Below are 23,423 nucleotides of genomic sequence, written 5' to 3'. Positions count from 1 at the left end.
GCCACCAACAATTTCTCACCTCCCTGTACACACATGTTTCTCTTACATCAAGAGGTGGATTCTTACATCAAGAGGTGGATTCTGCCTGTAATCTCAGCACTTTGGGAGGCTGAGCCAGGAGGATTGCTTCAGCCCAGGAGTTTGAGACCAGCCTAGGCAACATAGCCCTGTCTCTACAATTTTTTTTTAAATTAACCAAGTGTGGTGGTGCACGCCTGTAGTCCCAGCTACTCAGGAGGCTGAGATGAGATCACTTTGAGCCCAGGAGTCTGAAGCTGCAGTGAGCTATGATCATACCTCTGCACTTCAGCCTGGGTGACAGAGTGAGACCCTGTCTCAAAAAAAAAAAAAAAAAAGAGAAGTGGCTTCTGTTCCCCCGAGCCTTGAATGTGGGCTTGAATGTGACTTGCTTTTGCTAACACAATGCAGCTGAAATGGTGCTGTGTCAGTTCTGGGCACAGGCAGCTTCCACTCTCTTGAAATCCAGTTGCCTTGCAGAGAGGAAGTCCCTATACCCTGTGGAGGAAGAGAGGCCTTGATGGAGAGAACCCAGAGGCCTCAGCCAAAGGCCAGCACTAACTGCTTGCACCTTCTAGGCTCCTCCTGAAGTCCCATAAAAGGGACCCTCCTATCTTCACACTTAGATGAGCAGCTACATACACAACTTCTGCAGAAGGAACCCAGGAGAGGAGTCCCCTGTCATCCCTAGTGCCATAGCATGATCGTGGGTTCCAGGCCATTTCTGCGTTGTCCTGTCCAGGTGGAAGTGCTTAGTCTGGAAGTCAGCTCCCTTTCTGGTTCAGAACTGTCCCCCCAGTCTGTTGCCTTTATCACAATGCTGCCACCACCCTCCATGCCCCTTCCCTTCACTCCTGGGTCTGGGACACTGAGTCTCATCTGTCCCAGGCACACCATGCCCAGCCCTCCTGCCCCACTCTCCAGCAGTCTGCCACCTCTTCTACCCCAGCCTTGCCCCAGCTGAACTCCACTTGGTTGCAGCTGCATGCATAACCACAATCCACACCACGAGGCAGAGCTGTTGATCTGAGGTCAGTGCACCCACAGAATCATAACAAATAATAACTCCTTGGCTGGGCGTAGTGGCTCACGCCTGTAATCCCAGTACTTTAGGAAGCTGAGGTGGGCGGATCACCCACCTGAGGTCAGGAGGTTGAGACCAGCCTGGCCAACATGGAGAAACCCCATCTCTACTAAAAATACAAAAATTAGCCAGGTGTGGTGAGGGTTGCCTGTAATCCCAGCTACTCGGGAGGCTGAGGCAAGAGAATCACTTGAACCAGGAGGTGGAGGTTGCAGTGAGCGGAGATCACACAACTGCCCTTCAGCCTGGGCAACAAGAGTGAAACTCTGGCTCAAAAAAGAGAGGAGGGGAGAGGAGGGGAGAGCTATGTTACCTGACTCGGGTTCCAGGGCTGAACTTTTCCCCTCGGCATAATGAATTTGAAAGGTCCTGAACTTTCCTTTTCTTTTGACGCCTGTGACTGTTAGGTGTCTGTTAGGTGTCTGTTAGGCCGGGGGACCCAGAGATCATCGAGATGCAATTCCTGCCATCATGGAGCTCGTAGTCAAGCAGAGGGAGACAGAAATGCAAACAAACAGCGAGTTTTTAGAATTGCTAGTGAGTGGGGGACAAAAAAAATGGAAGCAATCCACTTTGAAAAGCTGACGCTGAGTTGGGAAGATGAGTAGGATAGGATGAATAGCTGAGCGGATTGCAGAGGAGGAGCAGAACCATTCCAGGCAGAGGCAGCTCATGCACAAAGGCAGCCCGGAGTGGCCTGATGTGGTGATTGGAGGGAACACAGATAGTTTGCAATAGCTGGGCTTGAGAGGAGGCAGACTAGGTGACCCTTGCCGAGTTTCCTCTTTTTTTTTTTTTTTTTTTTTTTGAGACAGAGTCTCTCTCTCTCTCTCTCTCTGTCACCCAGGCTGAAGTGCAGTGACCCAATCACAGCTCACTGTAACCTGCGCCTCCCGGGTTTAAGCGATTCCCCTGCCTCAGCCTCCCGAGTAGCTGGGATTACAGGCGTGCACCACCACACCTGGCTAATTTTTGTATTTTTAGAAGAGATGGGATTTCGCCATGTTGGCCAGGCTGGTCTTGAACTCCTGACCTCGAGAGATGTACTCACCTTAGCCTCACTAAGTGCTGGGATTGTTTCCTCATTCTTAACGTGCATGTCTCACTACTGCCTGGTGATGCTCTGTGCCACATGGTGCCAGATGACACCGTGAGTTGTGTACCTTCACCCCTGCCCACATGGCTTAACAGGATCAAATGAGGCAGCTCCCATTTTGGGGTGAGCAGTGTACAAATGGAGCATCAGGCTCAGGTTTTAAGTGACAAATGAAACAAACGTGCCCTCCAAGGCTGATCAACATTCGTCACTTGGAGAACTGGTTGTCTTTTGTATCACCTCTGGTTTTCATAAGAAGCTTGAATTTGAGTTATTTGTACTTTTTATTTTATTATTTTAGAGATGGAGTCTCGCTCTGTTGCCCAGGTTGGAGTGCAGTGGTGTGATCCTAGCTCCCTGCAACCTCAAACTCCTGGGCTCGAGCAATCCTCCTGAGTGGCTGGGACTATAGGTGCATGCCACCACACTTGGCTAAATTTTAAACATTTTTGTAGAGTTGGGGGTCTCACTATATTGCCTAGGCTGGTCTTGAACTCCTAGCCTCAAATGATCTTCCCACCTCAGCCTTCCAAAGTGTTGGGATTACGGGCATGAGCCACTGAGCCCAACTTTTTTGTACTTTTATTACATAAGTCAATGGTTGTTACATGTTTTCATCTTCCTAATTTTAACTTTCCTGCCTACAAGAACAAGAACAAAAAAGATTATTCTACCTTCAGTCTTTTTAGTTGTTTGCATTAGAGGAAGGAAAAATGACTTTTCTTATTCCTCTGTGGTTGGAGAGGAAAAGTCCTTTTTCCTACCCCACCTACTGCTTTTTGGGACCAGAAGTCTCCAAAACTGGATGTGTAAGAAGATCCGCTGGAAGGCAGGAAAAAAACATTGGAACTTCTAGTTGTGTGTGTGTGTGTGTGTGTGTGTGTTTGAGACAAAGTCTCACTCTATTGCCCAGGCTGGAGTGCAGTGGTGCAATCACAGCTCACTGCAACCTCTGCTTCCCAGGTTCAAGCGATTCTTCTGCCTCAGCCTCAGGTCGTGAGCTGGGATTACGGGCATGCACCACCACACCTGGCTAATTTTGTATTTTTAGTAGAGACAGGGTTTCACCATGTTGGCCAGGGTGGTCTCGAACTCCTGGCTTCAAGTGATCCGCCTGCCTCGGCCTCCCAAAGTGCTGGGATTATAGGCGTGAGCCACTGTGCCCAGGATGCACCCTCCATGCCCCTTCCCTTCACTCCTGGGTCTGGGACACTGATTCTCACCTGTCCCAGGCACACCACCCCCCAGCCCTCCTGCCCCACTCTCTAGCAGTCTGCCTCCCCTTCTACTCCAGCCTTGGTAACATCTGAAGTCTGTCCTTAATACACCAGTGTCCCACCCGGGGACAGTGTTACTCTGTTTTTGAAAGAAAAGTAATTATACTCTTCTATTACAATAGTAATAGTAGTGACAGGTGCCATCATACCTGCCAGGTACCCTGCACTTGATGTGGTAATCTTCAGTGTGCACGGTAACTTTAAGGTGAGTGACACTTTAGAAATGAAACAATTGAAGCTGACAGTTGAAGCCCAAAATCTGAGCTGGGATTTGCACATTAATGACCCACCTGCCACCAAAGCCTCAATCTTCCTGCCATACCTCATTGCTTTTCTGACCACCCCTGCAGGGCCTCGGGTGGTGGGTGTTAGCTTATGCTAAACCAGCGCTGGAGTGGCCTTGCTGGGTGAGAAGTAATCCCTCTTCCTCCCCACTAATTTGCAGGCTGTGACCAAAATAAATAAAATAGAGTAAGTCGGTTGGAAATACTCGAGGCTCCTTTGGGGGCAGAATCTGAATCCCAAAGGATTAGAGCTTTGTCTAATCTGCTGATGATGTCTGGATACAGAACTCACACCTGTGATCCCAACACTTTGAGAGGCTAAGGTGGAAGGATGACTGGAGACCAGGAGTTTGAGACCAGCCTGGGCAACATAGTGAGACCTGGTCCCTACAAAAAAATATTTTAAAAATTAGCTGGGTGTAGTGGAGTGCACCTGTAGTCTCAGCTACTCAGGAGGCTGGGGTGGGAGGATCACTTGAGCCCGGGAGGTTGAGGCTGCAGTGAGCTGTGATCTCACCACTGCACTCCAGCCTGGGTTACAGTGAGACCTCATCTGCATTAAAATTAAAAAAAAACCCTAAAACATAATGATAAAGAATAATACAGGCCGGGCGCAGTGGCTCATGCCTGTAATCTCAGCACTTTGGGAGGCCAAGGCGGGTGGATCCCAAAGTCAGGAGTTCAAGACCAGCCTGGCCAACATGGTGAAACCCCGTCTCTACTAAAAATACAAAAATTAGCTGGGCATGGTGGTATGTTCCTGTAATCCCAGCTACTCAGGAGGCTGAGGTAGGAGGATCGCTTGAACCCAGGAGGCGGAGGTTGCAGTGAGCTGAGATCACTCCACTATACTCCGGCCTGGGCTACAGAGCAAGACTCCTTCTCGAAAAAAAAAAAAAAAAAAAAAAAGAATAAATAATCCCATGATGACTATTACCAGTTTTCTCTAAGCCTAGGCCCAGCCTTGGCCCACGGCCTCAGCCCTTGGCTTGATATGGCTTATTTAGGCATTTAAACGTTGACACCTGCCTCCTGCTGTTTAATTCCCTGCAGTCTGACAGATTCACCAACTACCAAGGAGAATGCCCGCCCTCTTTGTGCTGTGTGTAAATGAGGCTTCCATCAGCACAGACACACACAGGCTGCAAATGGGTCAGCCCTGCCCCCAATTCCACACCCATGGCCACAGCAGGGAATGCTATGTTCCGCTTCCCCAGCCCTCACACCCAGGTTAATATCTGGGCTGTCACCCTCAGCCTCTCATCCAGGTTACCACCTGGGCTAATTTCATTTTTTCACTTTTTGGGTTTGCAGATGCCCCCCCAGCGGGATCAAAATGACAGATTTATGTCACACTGTGGGTTTGGATCAGAAAGCACCCTTGAGCAACACTTTGATTCCGTGTTTCTTCCCGTCCTCAGCTACTTCTTGGAAGAGCAGTGGAGAGAAAAATAGTGTTTCTTTTTCTTGGGAAATTGGCAGAGGCATGCTGAAGAAATCAGCCACAGCTGTTCTCCACACCTGGATAAGGTTTTAATAAGAGCTTAACGCACCCGCCCTCCAGAAAGGGTGGTCTGTGGTGCCTACGGTGTTGTCTCTCCGGGGCGCTTCTGGGCAGCTTTCTCTGTGACCCGGAGAGCGAAGAGTCTCCAAATGTCCATCACATTTCAGCTGCCAAACTCCCCTTTAAATGTAAGTAAGCCGTTTGATTTCTGCTGCCTTTGTTTTCCCATAAAAGGGCATTTTAAAAAATGTAATTCTCCAAGAAATCTCTAGTTGTTTTGAAATAAAAAGCTAGTTTTCACTCTTGATCTCATTTCTTCCAGCTGTTCTCTGGTTTGCCCTGCTTGGTTTGTGGAGCCTGATACAAATTCATTAGTGCTTTTCCAGCTTCACAGGTTGGAACTGAGGTTTCCAAATAGCAAAATGCATTTTGGCTGAAGCAGAGCCAGGAATCCGTGTTGTTTGCATTGGCGCCATCCAATTCACTTGTTCTGAATAAGGGAATAAAGTTAATATTTATTCCCTTCATGATTCTTGTATTTCAAGAAAAAAAAAGGTGCTCCATAGGCTGTCTTTTTTTTCCCCAGCAGGTATTGATTGATTTATTTGAATTTTGAGCTGCAATCAAGGATGGAGAATCTAAGTGATCTCCTTGCTCTTCAAATATTTATGAGTTGTGCATAGAATATTGACTAATCTCTAATGTGCGGTCTTGATGAAAAGGGAAGGGATGGCTGGGGCTCGTTATTGCGTCTCTTCAGTGGATTAGTGAGATTAGATGCCTAAGATGTCCCAAAGCCTGCATCGAGTCAGGTGACCTGATTCTCATTCCCATGCAATGCACAACTTAGGAGGCCTCTCTCTCCAACTGTGACACTTGAAATTTGTATGCTCATCTTCATCATGACTATGTAGCCAACTCTTGGTGTTGTGCAATGAAAAACGGAAAATTTAAGCCAGATGATTAAAAAAAAAAAAGACCGCATGACTCGGGGTATAATGAAAGACAGGCAAATGTTTTCAGACACAATCTCCTTCTCTCTTAGACACACTCCTCACTCTTAAATATTTGGATTTTTTACTTTACTCTGCATCTAATTTTAATCCCTTCTCAGCTGGCACCATACTATCGATGGCCAGGGCTCCACAGGGACAGTTAGCGACGTGCCAAGTCGACTCTTCTGGTTGTGGATGTAACACTTAGGAAACACCTTCAAGTTCCTGTCTGCAGTGGGTGCTGCCCAAAGTCCGTATCATAGAAACCTCCCAATTATATGAGAGCCTCCACCTAAAAGTGAATGGCATCAATAGGAAAGTAGCATTTTCTGAATAGGTAACAGAATCCATAAAGTGCAAGTGTAAAAGGAAAATAAAAACTTGGGACCCTGTCCGGGTACAGTGGCTCACACCTGTAATCCCAGCACTTTGGGAGGCCGAGGCGGGCAGATCACGAGGTCAGGAGTTCAAGACCATCCTGGCCAACATGGTGAAACCCCATCTCTACTGAAAATACAAAAATATTAGCCAGGCGTGGTGGTGCATGCCTGTAGTCCCTGCTACCCGGGAGGCTGAGGCAGGAGAATTGCTTGAACCGGGGAGGCAGAGGCTGCAGAGAGCTGAGATGGCGCTACTGCACTCCATCCTGGCAACAGAGCGAGACTCTGTCAAAACAAAAACAAAAACAAAAAAACAAAAAGAAAAAAAAATTGGGACCTCAATTCACTCTGCCAAAAGAAAAAAAATTAAGCTGAAAGCGCAGTCATGCAAGAAGCTACCTTTTCTTTTGTTCCTAAGATAGCTATGGATAAAATATTAAACATCCCCGCAGATAGTTACTCTTAGTTCACCTTACAGTGCATGCGAGGTGAGTACATAATTGACTATTCCCCTGCTTGCTCCTTTTCTCTTGCAACGTGTGGATTCGGTCATGTGACCATAACCTTCCTCTTTCCCCTTTAGTCTGCTTTTCCCCTTTAAGCCCTCAAAATCATCTTTGGAGGAAGGCACAGACCACAGACTGTTTCTGGGACTCCATGTTTATTTCTTCCGGGCGCGTCCCTAATCTTGGCAAAATAAACTTCGAAGTTGATTGAGACCTGTCTCAGATGCTTTTTGGTTCACACAAGAAAACAAACCGATCTCAGGTCTTAGTCCCTCTGGAGAGCTTTTAGAGAGGCCCATGGCTAACAGGAACCACCCAGGTCTCACAGGAGGACACGGATGGAGAGCCAGCCTGCAGTTCTCAGGATCACACCGGGCTCCGGAGCAGATTACTGAAGTCTCTTTATATGTACCCAGGCATTCTGTGTGAAAGAAGGAGGCGGGAGGGGAGAGCCAGGTTAGTTTGGGAAATTTTGCATTACACAAAATTAAGCAGGTTTCTTTGGTCTTCGGTATGTAGATTTTATTGTGAATCTGTAAGAAGCAGAAAGAATAGAAAGCTTTCCCCAAACTTTTTTGTCCTGAGAATCTCTTTTTCCTAACATTCCAAAGGCCACTGTGATCCACAAAGCCCAGGCTGGAGACAGCCACCTGGAGATGTCAAGGAAGCTCCAGCTGCAGCTGCCAGTCCCCAGCTCCGTGGAGACTCACCTACCAGTTTAATGGGGACATTCCAAACCCATGGGCTTCAAATTTGGCTACCCCCATCTTCAGGGTCACAAGAGGACTTTCTAAGGCGACACAGGTACATGGTTTTTGTTCTTTTTAAGTTCTAGGTCCACAATTTCCATGCACTCTTTCCTATAATTGTTCTGGTGAGAACTGAATGGCGATGAGCCATTGCTGCTGAATGGAGCCTCCTCGTTCTGTCTCCTCTTTCGTAAGAGCTGCTTCATAAATGCAAGACATCCCTCACTGTCTCTCATCTTACTAGGGTGCATTGCCCCAGGGTGGACAGATATCTGGGTTGCCAAATTGCTGGATTGGCTTCTTTTTTTTTTTTAGAAAGTGAATGATTCTATTGACTAAGTAATAAATCTTTTTGCAGATGAGATGCTTTCTAATTCTTGGCTTTCATGAAATTTGAGAGAAGACCTAATTGAGTTGTCAGAATTAGATCATTACATATTTTTGATGATAGATCACTGTATCTGAAGGAGCTTGAGTAATAATTGATATTGCTGTGATAAAATTGCTTCCATTGTTGTCTACTTCTTGTTCTTCTTTTTTTTTTTTTTTTTGAGACGGAGTTTCACTGTTGTTGCTCAGGTTGGAGTGCGATGGTCCGGTCTCGGCTCACTGCAACCTCCGCCTCCCGGGTTCAAGCAATTCTTCTGCCTCACCCTCCTGAGTAGCTGGGATTACAGGCATGTGCCACCACGCCTGGCTAATTTTTTTGTATTTTTAGTAGAGATGGGGTTTCACCATGTTGGCCAGGCTGGTCTCGAACTCCTGACGTCAGGTGATCCACCCACCTCGGCCTCCTGAAGTGCTGGGATTACAGGTGTGAGCCACCACACCTGGTCTTTTTTTTTTTTTCTTTTTTTCTTTTTTTGAGACAGGTTCTTGCTCTGGTTGCCCAGGCTGGAATGCAGTGACGCGATCACGGCTCACTGAAGCCTCAAACTCCTGGGCTCAAGGGATCCTCCCAACTCAGCCTCCCTGGCAACTGGTACTACAGGTGTGAGTCATCATGCCCAGCTAATGTTTTTATTTGTTGTAGAGATGAGGTCTCACTATGTTGCCTAAGCTGGTCTCTAACTCCTGGGCTCAAGCAATCCTCCTGCCTTGGCCTCCCAAGGTGCTGGGATTACAGGAATGAGCAACCATGCCCAGCTTATGCACTTCTTTTTTTATTTTGTTTTGTTTTGTTTTAGAGATGGAGTCTCACTCCATCACCCAGGCTGGAGTCTAGTGGCACGATCTCAGCTTACTGCAACCTCTGCCTCCTGGGGTTCAAGTGATTCTCCTCCTTCAGCCTCCTGAGTATCTGGGATTGCAGGTGCATGCCACCACACCCGGCTAATTTTTGTATTTTTAGTAGAGATGGGGTTTCACCATCTTGGCCTGGCTGGTCTTGAACTCTTGACCTCATGATCCCCCTGCCTTGGCCTTCCAAATTGTTGGGATTACAGGCGTGAGCCACTGCTCCTGGCTGCTTATGTGCTTCTTTATATGAGAAAAATTTTATAGTGCTTACAATAGCAGTAGCAACAATAATTGTGAAATGAGAAAAATGTTGATGAGGACCTTGCCTATTTTAGTAAGAAGTGGAATGAAGAATAGTTTTCCCAATAAAATTCTAATTTTTATATTATATATATATTTTGTTTGTTTGTTTGTTTTTGAGGCAGAGAACAAAAAATAGGTGGAGATCTTTATGTCTTTATCCTTGTGTCTTTTTTATTTTTATTTTTATTTTTATTTTTTTATTATACTTTAAGTTCTAGGGTACATGTGCACAACATGCAGGTTTGTTATATATGTATACATGTGCCATGTTGGTGTCCTGCACCCATTAACTCATCATTTACATTAGGTGTATCTCCTAATGCTATCCCTCCCCCCACCCCTCCCCACAATGGGACCCGGTGTGTGATGATCCCCTTCCTGTGTCCAAGTGATCTCATTGTTTAATTCCCACCTATGAGTGAGAACATGCGGTGTTTGATTTTCTGTTCTTGAGATAGTTTGCTGAGAATGATGGTTTCCAGCTGCATCCATGTCCCTACAAAGGATATGAACTCATCCTTTTTTATGGCTGCATAGTATTCCATGGTGTATATGTGCCACATTTTCTTAATCCAGTCTGTCACTGATGGACATTTGGGTTGATTCCAAGTCTTTGCTATTGTGAATAGTGCCGCAATAAACATACGTGTGCATGTGTCTTTATAGCAGCATGACTTATAATCCTTTGGGTATATCCCCAGTAATGGGATGACTGGGTCAAATGGTATTTCTAGTTCTAGATCCTTGAGGAATCACCACAGTGTTTTCCACAATGGTTGAACTAGTTTACACTCCCACCAACAGTGTAAAAGTGTTCCTATTTCTCCACATCCTTTCCAGCACCTGTTGTTTCCTGATTTTTCAATGATTGCCGTTCTAACTGGTGTGAGATGGTATCTCATTGTGGTTTTGATTTGCATTTCTCTGATGGCCAGTGATGATGAGCATTTTTTCATGTGTCTGTTGGCTGTATGAATGTCTTCTTTTGAGAAGTGTCTGTTCATATCTTTTGCCCACTTTTTGATGGGGCTGTTTGATTTTTTCTTGTAAATTTGATTGAGTTCTTTGTAGGTTCTGGATATTACCCTTTGTCAGATAAGTAGATTGCAAAAATTTTCTCCCATTCCGTAGGCTGCCTGTTCACTCTGACGGTAGTTTCTTTTGCTGTGCAGAAGCTCTTTAGTTTAATTAGAACCCGTTTGTCAATTTTGGTTTTTGTTGCCATTGCTTTTGGTGTTTTAGATATGAAGTCCTTGGCCATGCCTATGTCCTGAATAGTATTACCTAGGTTTTCTTCTAGGGTTTTTATGGTTTTAGGTCTAACATTTAAGTCTCTAATCCATCTTGAATTAATTTTCGTATAAGGAGTAAGGAAAGGATCCAGTTTCAGCTTTCTACTTATGGCTAGTTGCTTTTCCCAGCACCATTTATTAAATAGGGAATCCTTTCCCCATTTCTTGTTTCTGTCAGGTTTGTCAAAGATCAGATGGCTGTAGATGTGTGATATTATTTCTGAGGGCTCTGTTCTGTTCCATTGGTCTATATCTCTGTTTTGGTACCAGCACCATGCTGTTTTGGTTACTGTAGCCTTGTAGTATAGTTTGAAGTCAGGTAGCGTGATGCCTCCAGGTTTGTTCTTTTTGCTTAGGATTGTCTTGGCAATGCAGGCTCTTTTTTTGTTCCATATGAACTTTAAAGTAGTTTTTTTCCAATTCTGTGAAGAAAGTCATTGGTAACTTGAAGGGGATGGCATTGAATCTATAAATTCCCTTGGGCAGTATGGCCATTTTCACAATATTGATTCTTCCTATCCATGAGCATGGAATGTTCTTCCATTTGTGTCCTCTTTTATTTCGTTGAGCAGTGGTTTGTAGTTCTCCTTGAAGAGGTCCTTCACATCCCTTGTAAGTTGGATTCCCAGGTATTTTATTCTCTTTGAAGCAATTGTGAATGTGAGTTCACTCATGATTTGGCCCTGTTTGTCTGTTACTGGTGTACAAGAATGCTTGTGATTTTTGCACATTGATTTTTATCCTGAGACTTTGCTGAAGTTGCTTATCAGCTTAAGGAGATTTTGGGCTGAGATGATGGGGTTTTCTAAATATACAATCATGTCATCTGCAAACAGGGACAATTTGACTTTCTCTTTTCCTAACTGAATACCCTTTATTTCTTTCTCTTGCCTGATTTCCCTGGGCAGAACTTCCAACACTATGTTGAATAGGAGTGGTGAGAGAGGGCATCCCTGTCTCGTGCCAGTTTTCAAAGGGAATGCTTCCAGTTTTTGCCCATTCAGTATGATATTGGCTGTGGGTTTGTCATAAATGCTCTTATTATTTTGAGATATGTTCTATCAATACCGAATTTATTCAGAGTTTTTAGCACGAAGGGCTGTTGAATTTTGTCAAAGGCCTTTTCTGCATCTATTGAGATTATCATGTGGTTTTCATCTTTGGTTCTGTTTTTATGCTGAATTACGTTTATTGATTTGCATGTGTTGAACCAGCCTTGCATCCCAGGGATGAAGCCCACTTGATCATGGTGGATAAGCTTTTTGATGTGCTGCTGAATTTGGTTTGCCAGTATTTTATTGAGGATTTTTGCATCGATGTTCATCAGGGATATTGGTCTAAAATTCTCTTTTTTTGTTGTTGTATCTCTGTCAGGCTTTGGTATCAGCCTGATATTTTACAACATTTTACGATGTTGGCCTTGTAAAATTAGTTAGGGAGGATTCCCTTTTTTTTCTATTGATTGGAATAGTTTCAGAAGGAATGGTACCAGCTCCTCCTTGTACCTCTGGTGGAATTCGGCTGTGAATCCGTCTGGTCCTGGACTTTTTTTGGTTGGTAGGCTATTAATTATTGCCTCAATTTCAGAACCTGCTATTGGTCTATTCAGGGATTCAACTTCTTCCTGGTTTAGTCTTGGGAGAGTGTAAGTGTCCAGGAAATTATCCATTTCTTCTAAGTTTTCTAGTTTATTTGTGTAGAGGTGTTTATAGTATTCTCTGATGGTAGTTTGTATTTCTGTGGGGTTGGTGGTGATATCCCCTTTATCATTTTTTATTGCATCTATTTGATTCTTCTCTCTTCTCTTCTTTATTAGTCTTGCTAGTGGTCTATCAATTTTGTTGATCTTTTCAAAAAACCAGCTCCTGGATTAATTCATTTTTTGGAGGGTTTTTTGTGTCTCTATCTCCTTCAGTTCTGCTCTGATCTTAGTTATTTCTTGCCTTCTGCTAGCTTTTGAATGTGTTTGCTCTTGCTTCTCTAGTTCTTTTAATTGTGATGCTAGGGTGTCAATTTTAGATCTTTCCTGCATTCTCTTGTGGGCATTTAGTGCTGTAAATTTCCCTCTACACACTCCTTTAAATGTGTCCCAGAGATTCTGGTATGTTGTATCTGTGTTCTTATTGGTTTCAAAGAACATCTTTATTTCTGCCTTCATTTCGTTATGTACCCAGTAGTCATTCAGGAGCAGGTTGTTCAGTTTCCATGTAGTTGAGCGGTTTTGATTGAGTTTCTTAGTCCTGAGTTCTAGTTTGATTGCACTGTGGTCTGAGAGACAGTTTGTTATAATTTCTTTTCTCTTATATTTGCTGAGAAGTGCTTTACTTCCAACTATGTGGTCAATTTTGGAATAAGTGCGATGTGGTGCTGAGAAGAATGTATATTCTGTTGATTTGGGGTGGAGAGTTCTGTAGATGTCTATTAGGTCCACTTGGTGCAGAGTTGAGTTCACTTCCTTGATATACTTGTTAACTTTCTGTCTCGTTGATCTGTCTAATGTTGACAGTGGGATGTTAAAGTCTCCCATTATTATTATATGGGAGTCTAAGTCTCTTTGTAAGTGTCTAAGGACTTGTTTTAGGAATCTGGGTGCTCCTGTATTGGGTGCATATATATTTAGGATAGTTAGCTCTTCCTGTTGAATTGATCCCTTTACCATTATGTAATGGTCTTCTTTGTCTCTTTTGATCTTTGTTGGTTTAAAGTCTGTTTTATCAGAGACTAGGATTGCAACCCCTGCTTTCTTCTGTTTTCCATTTGCTTGGTAGATCTTCCTCCATCCCTTTATTTTGAGCCTATGTGTGTCTCTGCATGTGAGATGGGTCTCCTAAATACAGCAAACTGGTGGGTCTTGACTCTTTATCCAATTTGCCAGTCTGTGTCTTTTAATGGGACCATTTAGTCCATTTACATTTAAGGTTAATATTGTTATGTGTGAACTTGATCCTGTCATTATGATATTAGCTGGTTATTTTGCTCACTAGTTGATGCAGTTTCTTCCTAGCATCGATGGACTTTACATTTTGACATGTTTTTGCAATGGCTGGTACCTGTTGTTCCTTTCCATGTTTAATGCTCCTTCAGGATCTCTTGTAGGGCAGGCCTGGTGGTGACAAAATCTCTAAGCATTTGCTTAGAGAAGGATTTTATTTCTCCTTCACTTATGAAACTTAGATTGGCTGGATATGAAATTCTGGGTTGAAAATTCTTTTCTTTAAGAATGTTGAATATTGGCCCCCACTCTCTTCTGGCTTGGAGAGTTTCTGCCAAGAGATCTGCTGTTAGTCTTATGGGCTTCCCTTTGTAGGTAACCTGACCTTTCTCTCTGGCTGCCCTTAACAGTTTTTCCTTCATTTCAACTTTGGTGAATCTGACAATTATGTGTCTTGGAGTTGCTCTTCTCGAGGAGTATCTTTGTGGCGTTCTCTGTATTTCCTGAATTTGAATGTTGGCCTGCCTTGCTAGGTTGGCAAAGTTCTCCTGGATGATATCTTGCAGAGTGTTTTCCAACTTGGTTCCGTGTTCCCCGTCACTTTCAGGCACACCAATCAGACATAGATTTGTTCTTTTCACATAATCCCATATTTCTTGGAGGCTTTGTTCATTTGTTTTTACTCTTTTTTCTCTACACTTCTCTTCTCGCTTCCTTTCATTCATTTGATCTTCAATCACTGATACTCTTTCTTCCAGTTGATCGAGTCAGTTACTGAAGCTTGTGCATTTGTCATGTAGTTTTTGTGTTATGGTTTTCATGTCTATCAGTTCTTTTAAGGTCTTCTCTGCATTGATTATTCTAGTTATCTATTCATCCATTCTTTTTTCAAGGTTTTTAGTTTCTTTGCACTGGTTACATAGTTCCTCCTTTAGCTCTGAGAAATTTGATCGACTGAAGCCTTCTTCTCACAACTCGTCAAAGTCATTCTCTGTCCAGCTTTGTTCCATTGCTGGCAATGAGCTGCGTTCCTTTGGAGGGAGAGATGCGCTCTGATTTTTTGAATTTCCAGTTTTTCTCCACTGCTTTTTCCCCACCTTTGTGGTTTTATCTGCCTTTGGTCTTTGATGATGGTGACGTACTGACGGGGTTTTGGTGTGGGTATCCTTTCTCTTTGTTAGTTTTCCTTCTAACAGTCAGGACCCTCAGCTGTAGGTCTGTTGGAGTTTGCTTGAAGTCCACTCCAGACCCTGTTTGCCTGGGTATCAGCAGCAGAGGCTGCAGAAGATAGAATATCGCTGAGTAGCGAGTGTTGCTGTCTGATTCTTGCTCTGAAAGCTTCGTCTCAGGGGTGTACCCCACCGTGTGAGGTGTGAGGTGTTGGTCTGCACCTAGTGGGGGATGTCTCCCAGTTAGGCTACTCAGGGGTCAGGGACCCACTTGAGCAGGCAGTCTGTCTGTTCTTAGATCTCAACCTCAGTGCTGAAAGATCCACTCCTCTCCTCAAAGCTGTCAGACAGGGACATTTACCTCTGCCGAGGTTTCTGCTGCTTTTTGTTTAGCTATGCCCTGTCCCCAGAGGAGGAGTCTACAGAGGCAGGCTGGCCTCCTTGAGCTGTGGTGGGCTTCACCCAATTCGAGCTTCCTGGTGGCTTTGTTTACCTACTTAAGCCTCAGCAATGGCGGGCACCCCTCTGCCAGCCTCGCTGCCACCTTGCAGTTAGATCTCAGACTGCTGTGCTAGCAATGCGGGAGGCTGTGTGGGCATGGGATCCTCTGGGCCAGGTGTGGGATATAATATCCTGGTGTGCCATTTGCTAAGACCCTTGGTAAAGCGCAGTATTAGGATGGGAGTTATCCAATTTTCCAGGTGTTGTGTGTCTCACTTTCCTTTGGCTAGGAAAAGGAATTCCCTTCCCCCTTGTGCTTCCCAGGTGAGGCGATGCCTCACCCTGCTTCAGCTCTCGCTGGTCGGGCTGCACCTGCGGACCAGGGCCAACTGTCCGACATGACCCAGTGAGATGAACCCAGTACCTCAGTTGAAAATGCAGAAATCACCCGTCTTCTGTGTCACTCATGCTGGGAGTTGGAGGCTGGAGCTGTTCCTATTCGGCCATCTTGGGCACGCCCTCCCTATTTTTATTTTTATTTTCGAGACAAAGTCTCACTCTATCCCCCTGGCTGGAATGCAGTGGCGTGATCTCGGCTCACTGCAACCTCCACCTCCTGGGTTCAAGTGATTCTCCTGCCTCAGCCTCCCGAGTAGCTGGGACTACAGGCACACACCACCACGCCCAACTAAGTTCTGTATTTTTAGTAGAAGCAGGGTTTCACCATGTTGGCCAGGATGGTCTCAAACTCCTGACCTCAGATGATCCGCCCACCTCAGCCTCCCAAAGTAGCTGGGATTACAGGTGTGAGCCACCATGCCCAGCTTATCTTTGTGTCTTTGTCTTCGTTTTCATCTTTTTGTCTCATGGACATAAGGATGGTAGTAATAGACACTAGGGGCTCCTGGGTAGGGGAGAGGGAGAGGGATTAGGGTTGAAAAACTATTGGGTGCTATGCTTACTACCTGGATGACAGGATCACTTGTGTCCCAAACCTCAGCATCACACAAATATACCCAGGTAACAAACCTGACATGTACCCCCTAAGCCTAAAATAAAAGTTGAAATTATTTTTTACAAGTTTTCCTTTTAAATGTTCAATATTTGCAATTCACCAGAAGTTTTATCCTTTCTATGCAAACTTATGAAGGAACATTTGAGATGTTGACTTAAATAGGTATGAGAAGCCATGGAGTTTTTCTTTTTCTTTTTCTTTTTTTGAGACGGAGTCTCACTCTGTCGCCCAGGCTGGAGTGCAGTGGTGCGATCTCGGCTCACCGCAAGCTCCACCTCCCAGGTCCACGCCATTCTCCTGCCTCAGCCTCCCAAGTAGCTGGGACCACAGGCGCCGCCACCACGCCCGGCTAATTTTTTGTATTTTTAGTAGAGACGGGGTTTCACCGTGTTAGCCAGGATGGTCTCGATCTCCTGACCTCGTGATCCACCCCCCGTCGGCCTCCCAAAGTGCAGGGATTACAGGCGTGAGCCACCACGCCCGGCTGAGAAACCATGGAGTTTTCAGCCATAATTGTAGAAGGTAACCAAGCAAGAAGTCGAAGGTCTCTGCATCCAACAGCACATAAGAAGAATGTAAAAATAGGTATTCGGAGATGACATTTGACTTCAACCAGCATTTGAGCTATTCCCACATTTCTTTCATACCTGATAACCAACCTCATCGACTGGGCCATGGGACCGCCTTATGGAAACTGTCCTGTGGGGGTCTCCTGTCCCTCGTTCCCTGACTCATTCATGCCTCAAATCCCAGAAAGCCTCAGAAAGTAGAAGGTGAAATGTTGGTCCTAGTTCCCAAGCCCTAGTCCATCCACCAACCATCTCAACAGTTAACCATGGTTTGCAGATTTGCAGTTTTCAAAGTGTTTTCCTCTCCTTCCACTCCTCACTGCTACCTGCTGTGACAGGTGAAGAAATTGGAGCTCGGAGGATTTCAGTGATTTCCCGGGGATGACACAGTAGGAAACGACATCGTTATTATTTGGATCCAAGCTATCGGTTTTCAAGCTCTGTGTTTCATCCACGACATCTCATTGTTTCTGGGGAGTCTTCTTTTAGACAGAGGCCAAAGCAACTGGGATCTCCTGAGTCTGGGAGCCCATTCAGCACTCTTAGGGAGATGGTGGTGGGTGGGTATCCCTGGTCTCTTCTGGGAGCTTCCATCAAGATTATCTGCCAGGGCAGGGCACGGTGGCTCACACCTGTAATCCCAGCACTTTGGGAGGTTGAGGCAGTTGGATCACTTGAGGTCAGGAGTTCGAGACCAGCCTGGCCAACATGGTGAAACCCTGTCTTTAAAAGAAATACAAAAATTAGCTGGGCATGGTGGCATGCCTCTGTAGTCCTAGCTACTTGGGAGACTGAGGCAGGAGAATTGCTTGAACCGGGAGGTGGAAGTTGCAGTGAGCCGAGACTGCACTATTGCACTTCAGCCTGGGCGACAGAGTGAGACTCTGGCTCAAAAAAAAAAAAAAAAAAAAAATTATCTGCCAGACACTTGGAGTGAACTTGCACACAGCGAGGGGGAAAGCAACACATACAGACACTTAGTGTGGAACAAGATACCACAGTGTGGAGCCAAGACAAGTAGAAATAAACATTCACATAAAAATGTGCAGGATTGCCGTGAGTGGTGTTTTAGTCTGTATAGTTATACCAGAAATAAAAATTGGTCAGATGTCAAAATACTACTCATCTAGCTTTAGTTTTTATTTTTAATTGAAGACAAAAGGCTTTTAGAAACCAAGAGAAATACTAAATCTGTTTCAGCATACCTCAAAGGGCCCAGATGAATAGGTACTTCTGGCTGGCTAAGTTGAATTTACGCTTTGGGTGTTATTTTTGAGAACTTTCAAGGAGAATTTTTTTTTCTTAGTGCACTTACTAAAAAGGCTGCTAGACATACATATTGGAAAAGTAATTACCCAGTCTTTGGGGCTTAGTTTTTTTGGTTCCTCAGCATGAGATGTAATCATTTGAGGCCGAGCCCTTGAGAACATTAAAAGTCAAATGAAATTTCTAAAAAACAAGAAAGATTCTCAAGGTCTTAAAGGAGTAAATCTATAGGTGAGATACACAATAAATAATTTGCATCCACTTAGTGCCTACAGGAAATAATTTACTAGACAGGACTTCAGCATTGTACATAATACAAGGTCATCCTCAAAGACTACCTCAAAGTTTGGGTATGCAGGTGGCCAGGAGTTTAGTAACCTGGAATTTATCTTACCTGTCCTCATTGGTTGGCTCCAGCTGTTTACTTTGTGTGTGTGTGTGTGTGTGTGTGTGTGTGTGTGTGTTTGTGTGAGAGACAGAGTTTTGCTCTTGTTGCCCAGGCTGGAGTGTAGTAGCAGCTCACTGAAGTTTCAGTTCACTGAAACTTCCGCCTCCAGGGTTCAAGCAATTCTCCTGCCTCAGCCTGCTGGGTAGCTGGGATTACAGGCACGCGCCACCACACCCAGCTAATTTTGTGTTTTTGGTAGAGATGGGGTTTTACCATGTTGGTCAGGCTGCTCTCGAACTCCTGACCTCAGGTGATCCACCTGCCTTGGCCTCCCAAAGTGCTGGGATTACAGGCGTGAGCCACCGCATCCCCAGCTGTTTACTTATGCAGATGACTCACGTTGCTGGTGGTTCAACCTCCACTGACAGATAGGGCTCACTTCCTGTTGTCACAGCCTATCTTGGGCTGGCAAACATGTTAACGTAAGGGGACAGTGTCACAAATATTAAATTCTGCGTGGAATTTTCCCAAGCACAATCTGGGTATTGTGAAACACTTGCAAATGGTACCCTGCATCCCAGTTCACTCTGTTCACCCCAGGTTCTGAGATGTCCCTCTCGTGCCCATCTTGCCTGGGACAGACAACCTGGACTTTCAAGTTAATGCCTTTGTGACTGGACTTTTAGTGCCAGAGAATCACTTGCCTGAAGTCATAATTCAAATTACAGTGAAATTGGCCGGGCGCGGTGGCTCAAGCCTGTAATCCCAGCACTTTGGGAGGCCGAGACGGGCGGATCACGAGGTCAGGAGATCGAGACCATCCTGGCTAACACGGTGAAACCCCGTCTCTACTAAAAAATACAAAAAACTAGCCGGGCGCGGTGGCAGGCGCCTGTAGTCCCAACTACTCGGGAGGCTGAGGCAGGAGAATGGCGTGAACCCGGGAGGCGGAGCTTGCAGTGAGCTGAGATCCGGCCACTGCACTCCAGCCTGGGCGGCAGAGCGAGACTCCGTCTCAAAAAATAAAAATAAAATAAAAAAAAAATAAAAAACAACAACAACAACAAAAAAAACAAATTACAGTGAAATCAGACAGATATTCATAGACTATCAAGCTGGGAGGATGCCAGAGACCATTTACCAATGTCAGCGGTCACCTAAGTGCTGTCGGCAGCTCGGGCAGGAAGATCTTTTTCTGTGAAACTTTTCCATGCAGGACAAACAACATTCTAGATCCTGCCCACTGCATGTCATCAGTACATCTGTCACAATTATTGTAACAACTAAAACCCACCTCTCCCGCATTTCCAAGTACTGGGGGTCCTACCATTTTCAGCTGACAATGCTATGCACAGGGAGGAAATCCGATCCAGGAACAGAGAATTACTTGCCTGAGGTCACAATGCAAATTACAGTGAAATCAGAATGTTACTCTACACGCTCCCACGTTTCATCTCTGTCCTGATACTATCCATATGTACAGCAGCGGAAAAACATCCTAATTAACTTACTATTTGTGACTAGTATCTGTGAAATGCTTTAAACTCCTAGGCGAAAGATACTAAGTAACCACTCCTAGTTCTTTATTGTTTATTTGCAACTCAAAGCACTATCAATTCCAGTGTAAATAACCAAATAATAATTTAAATTGTAATCCATTCTGGAAGTACTTTTTTTTTTTTTTTTTTTTTTTTTTTTGAGACAAAGTCTCATTCTGTCACCCATCCTGGAGTGTAGTGGCGCGATCTCAGCTCACTGACACCTCCACCTCCCAGGTTCAAGTGATTCTCCTGCCTCAGCCTCCTGTGTAGCTGGGATTACAGGCGTGCTCCACCACACCCAGCTAATTTTTGAGAGATGGGGGTTTAGTAGAGATGGGGTTTCACTATGTTGCCTAGGCTGGTCTTGAACCCCTGACTTCAGGAGATCTGTCCGCCTTGGCCTCCCAAAGTGCTGGGATTACAGGCGTGAGCTCAAAGTACTTTTTCTAAAGAAAGCTAGATCAGGGATGGATAGATGACCACAATCCTGCCAGTGCTTGTTTATCTGAACTGAAGCATGTGCCTGGTAGCATTTGAGCTCTCCTAGATATTTTGTCAAAAAGTTTCTCTTGGAGTTACATTATCTATTCCAGGGACCCCTGTTTAGGTTCTTCTGGATTGCGGGGAGGGAACTGGACTTTCAGAAGTAGCCCAAATGGGAGCTAAGGGAGCCACCTTGAGCAGGTGTGTAAGATGTAGCCACAAGGAGGCATAAGTGCTGCAGGACGGTGTGGGAGAAAATAGCCCCCTCCCCAGCCCACAGATCTCTCCCTTCCCACAGCTACATCAGCGGGAGCAAGATGCTTCCTGCCAAGCACTTGAAGCTGCCCGGAACAAGGTGCTACACAAACACTGTCCTTATTATTGCTTCTAATATGCAGACCCTGAGCTCTCTGTCTGTAAATACCAAGACAGCAGTGGGGCTGGGTAGACAGAAGCCAGGGCTTAGAGCACCCCAGGCTACTTGTTGCTAGGGCTTTTCCAACCAGTGATGCCAAGCCTCTAAGCTAAGCCTCAGGAAGTCCTATATATTTGTCTGTGATGGAAGCTTCCTCTTTTGGAACATAACTACTGGTTTGTTATCTTAAACAATCAACTTTTGTTCTTTCCCGACAGAGCTCTTATACAGATCTGGGCTGTTCTTTCTCTTTGCTGAGTCCTGGGAGCAGATCTCAGGTCTTCCAGCTTTCTTTTTTTTTTTTTTTTCTTCTTTTTTGCTTTCCAACTTTTAAGTTCAGGGGTACATGTGCAGGATGTGCAGGTTTGTTACATAGGTAGATGTGTGTCACGGTGGTTTGCTGCACAGATCATCCCATCGCCTAGGTATTAAGCCCAGCATCCATTAGCTACTCTTCCTGATGCTCTCCCTCCTCCTACCCTCCACCCTCTGACAGGCCCCAGTGTGTGTTTTTCCCCACCACGTGTCCATGTGGTCTCATCATTCAGCTCCACTTATAAGTGAGAATATATGGTATTTGGTTTTCTGTTCCCCATTAGTTTGCTGAGGATAACAGCTTCTAGCTCCATCCATTCCCTGCAAAGGATGTGATCTCATTCCTTTTTGTGGCTGCATAGTATTCCATGGTACCACATTTTCTCTTTTGAAATCTGTTGGAGACCTGGCTGGGGAAAAGGCTGTTAGGGTCTAAGTTGTTAGTTTCCCTCCTCCACTGCGGAACCAGCAGAGGAGTAGGGAAGTGTAGACACTCAGGGTATATGCAGCCAGTTCCACCAACTAAGGCAGCACAGAGTGCCTACAAGATTAAAGGATGCTCCTCTGGAAATCTTTGTTTGAGAGATGGAGTCTCACTATGTTGCCCAGGCTGGTCTCAAACTCCTTGGAGGGAGAGCTCAAGTGGTCCTCCCACCTTGGCCTCCCAAAGTGCTGGGATTATAGACATGAGCTACTATGCCTGGCCTCCTCTGGATATGTTGGCTGGCAACGGGGTTCAAAGCTTAAGAGATGACTTTGCATCCAAATTCAGAGGCTGGTGAGCGCTTCAAGACAATGCACTGAGTTTCCTCAACTACCCAAAGGCATGGAAAGAAAAAGGGAGGAGAGAAATGATTATTTTAGTGATTCTGGTGAGAAAAATATGAAAGAGACTTAGAGACATGATCACCTACAATGTTTCCAAGAAACCTATGGTAAAAAGATTATTTTAGATATTGGGAATTTTTATATAGGATCAAGTGTCAGATGATTAATTTTGTTGGATGTGTTAATGGCATTATGGTTATGTAATACAGTATTATCTTCTTTTTAGTTACCCAATGAAGTATTTTGTTTAAAAAATACTTGAAAATTTGGATTTGTTTTAAAGTATTTTGACTTTTAAAAAGTGAATGTTGATGAAATGTATGATAAAACATTGATAATTATTAAAGCTGAGGGCTTGTACACTATTTTAGACATTTTTATTTTAAAAAATGTAGCAAGGATGACAAATATTTTATATAAAAATATGGGAATTAGTTATGTGATAAAGGTACTTAGAGTACATGAGGCAGCCAGGCACAGTGACTCACACCTATAATCCTGGCACTTCGGGAGGCTGAGGCGGGAGAATGGCTTGAGACCAGGAATTCAAGACCAGCCTAGGCAACATAGTGAGACCCTATCTATACAAAATAATAAAAAAAGAAAATCAGCTGGGCATGATAGTGCATGCCTGTAGTCCTAGCTACACTGGATACTGAGGTAAGAGGATTTCTTGAGCCTGGGAAGTTGAGGTTTCAGTGAGCCATGATCACACCACTTGACTCCTGCCTGGGTGACCCCATCTCAAAAACAAAACAAAACAAAACAAAAAACTGTACATAAGGGCTGGGCACAGTGGCTCATGCCTCTAATCCCAGCACTTTGGGAGGCCAAGGTGGGCAGATCACCTGAGGTCAGGAGTTCGATACCAGCCTGGCCAACATGGTGAAACCCATCTCTACTAAACATACAAAAATTAGCTGGGTGTGGTGTGGTGGCGTGCACCTGTAATCCTAGCTACTTGGGAGGCTGAGGCAGGAGAATTGCTTGAACCCATTAGGCAGAGGTTGCAGTGAGTGGAGATTATACCACTGCACTCCAGCCTAGACCACAGAGCGAGACTCCATCTCAAAAAAAAAAAAAAAAAAAAAAAGTACAGAAGGCCTTCACTTCTCTGTCTAGCTTAGAGAGAACATGGTTTTCTATAAGTTTGTCTGATTTAAGCTCTTTGGGAAACAGTTTTCTATTTGCAAAGTTTGGTATGGTTTACTTGACGTTTTAAAAAATATATAGTATGGATTTTTAAAAAGGCTTTGAAAAACCTGTTAAATACAGTGAGGTCAACAGTATAAAAGGGATAGGCCAGGACTCATGACAACATCTCTTATCCCCCA

At 44.7% G+C, this 23,423-nt stretch overlaps 1 protein-coding gene across 2 annotated transcripts in view; it reads left to right on the top strand.

The window, feature by feature from the left end:
- The first annotated feature begins 5,149 nt into the window (after positions 1-5,149).
- CCDC3 (coiled-coil domain containing 3) overlaps positions 5,150-23,423 on the top strand; it is a 149,645-nt gene continuing 131,371 nt past the window's right edge. Inside the window, exons 1-2 of one of the 2 annotated variants that reach the window (XM_045399555.2) lie at positions 5,150-5,451; positions 7,756-7,948. In XM_045399555.2, coding sequence (XP_045255490.2) covers positions 7,866-7,948 — 83 coding nt within the window. In that variant the 5' untranslated portion in view covers positions 5,150-5,451; positions 7,756-7,865. The remainder of the gene's footprint in view (positions 5,452-7,755; positions 7,949-23,423) is intronic. The other variant, XM_045399554.2, reaches the window with a different exon arrangement.

The sequence above is a fragment of the Macaca fascicularis genome, chromosome 9, assembly GCF_037993035.2.
Source record: "Macaca fascicularis isolate 582-1 chromosome 9, T2T-MFA8v1.1".
Taxonomy (NCBI): Eukaryota; Metazoa; Chordata; class Mammalia; order Primates; family Cercopithecidae; genus Macaca; species Macaca fascicularis.
The sequence above is the reverse complement of the archived record's forward strand: the minus strand, read 5'-3'. Positions and strand labels throughout refer to the sequence as shown.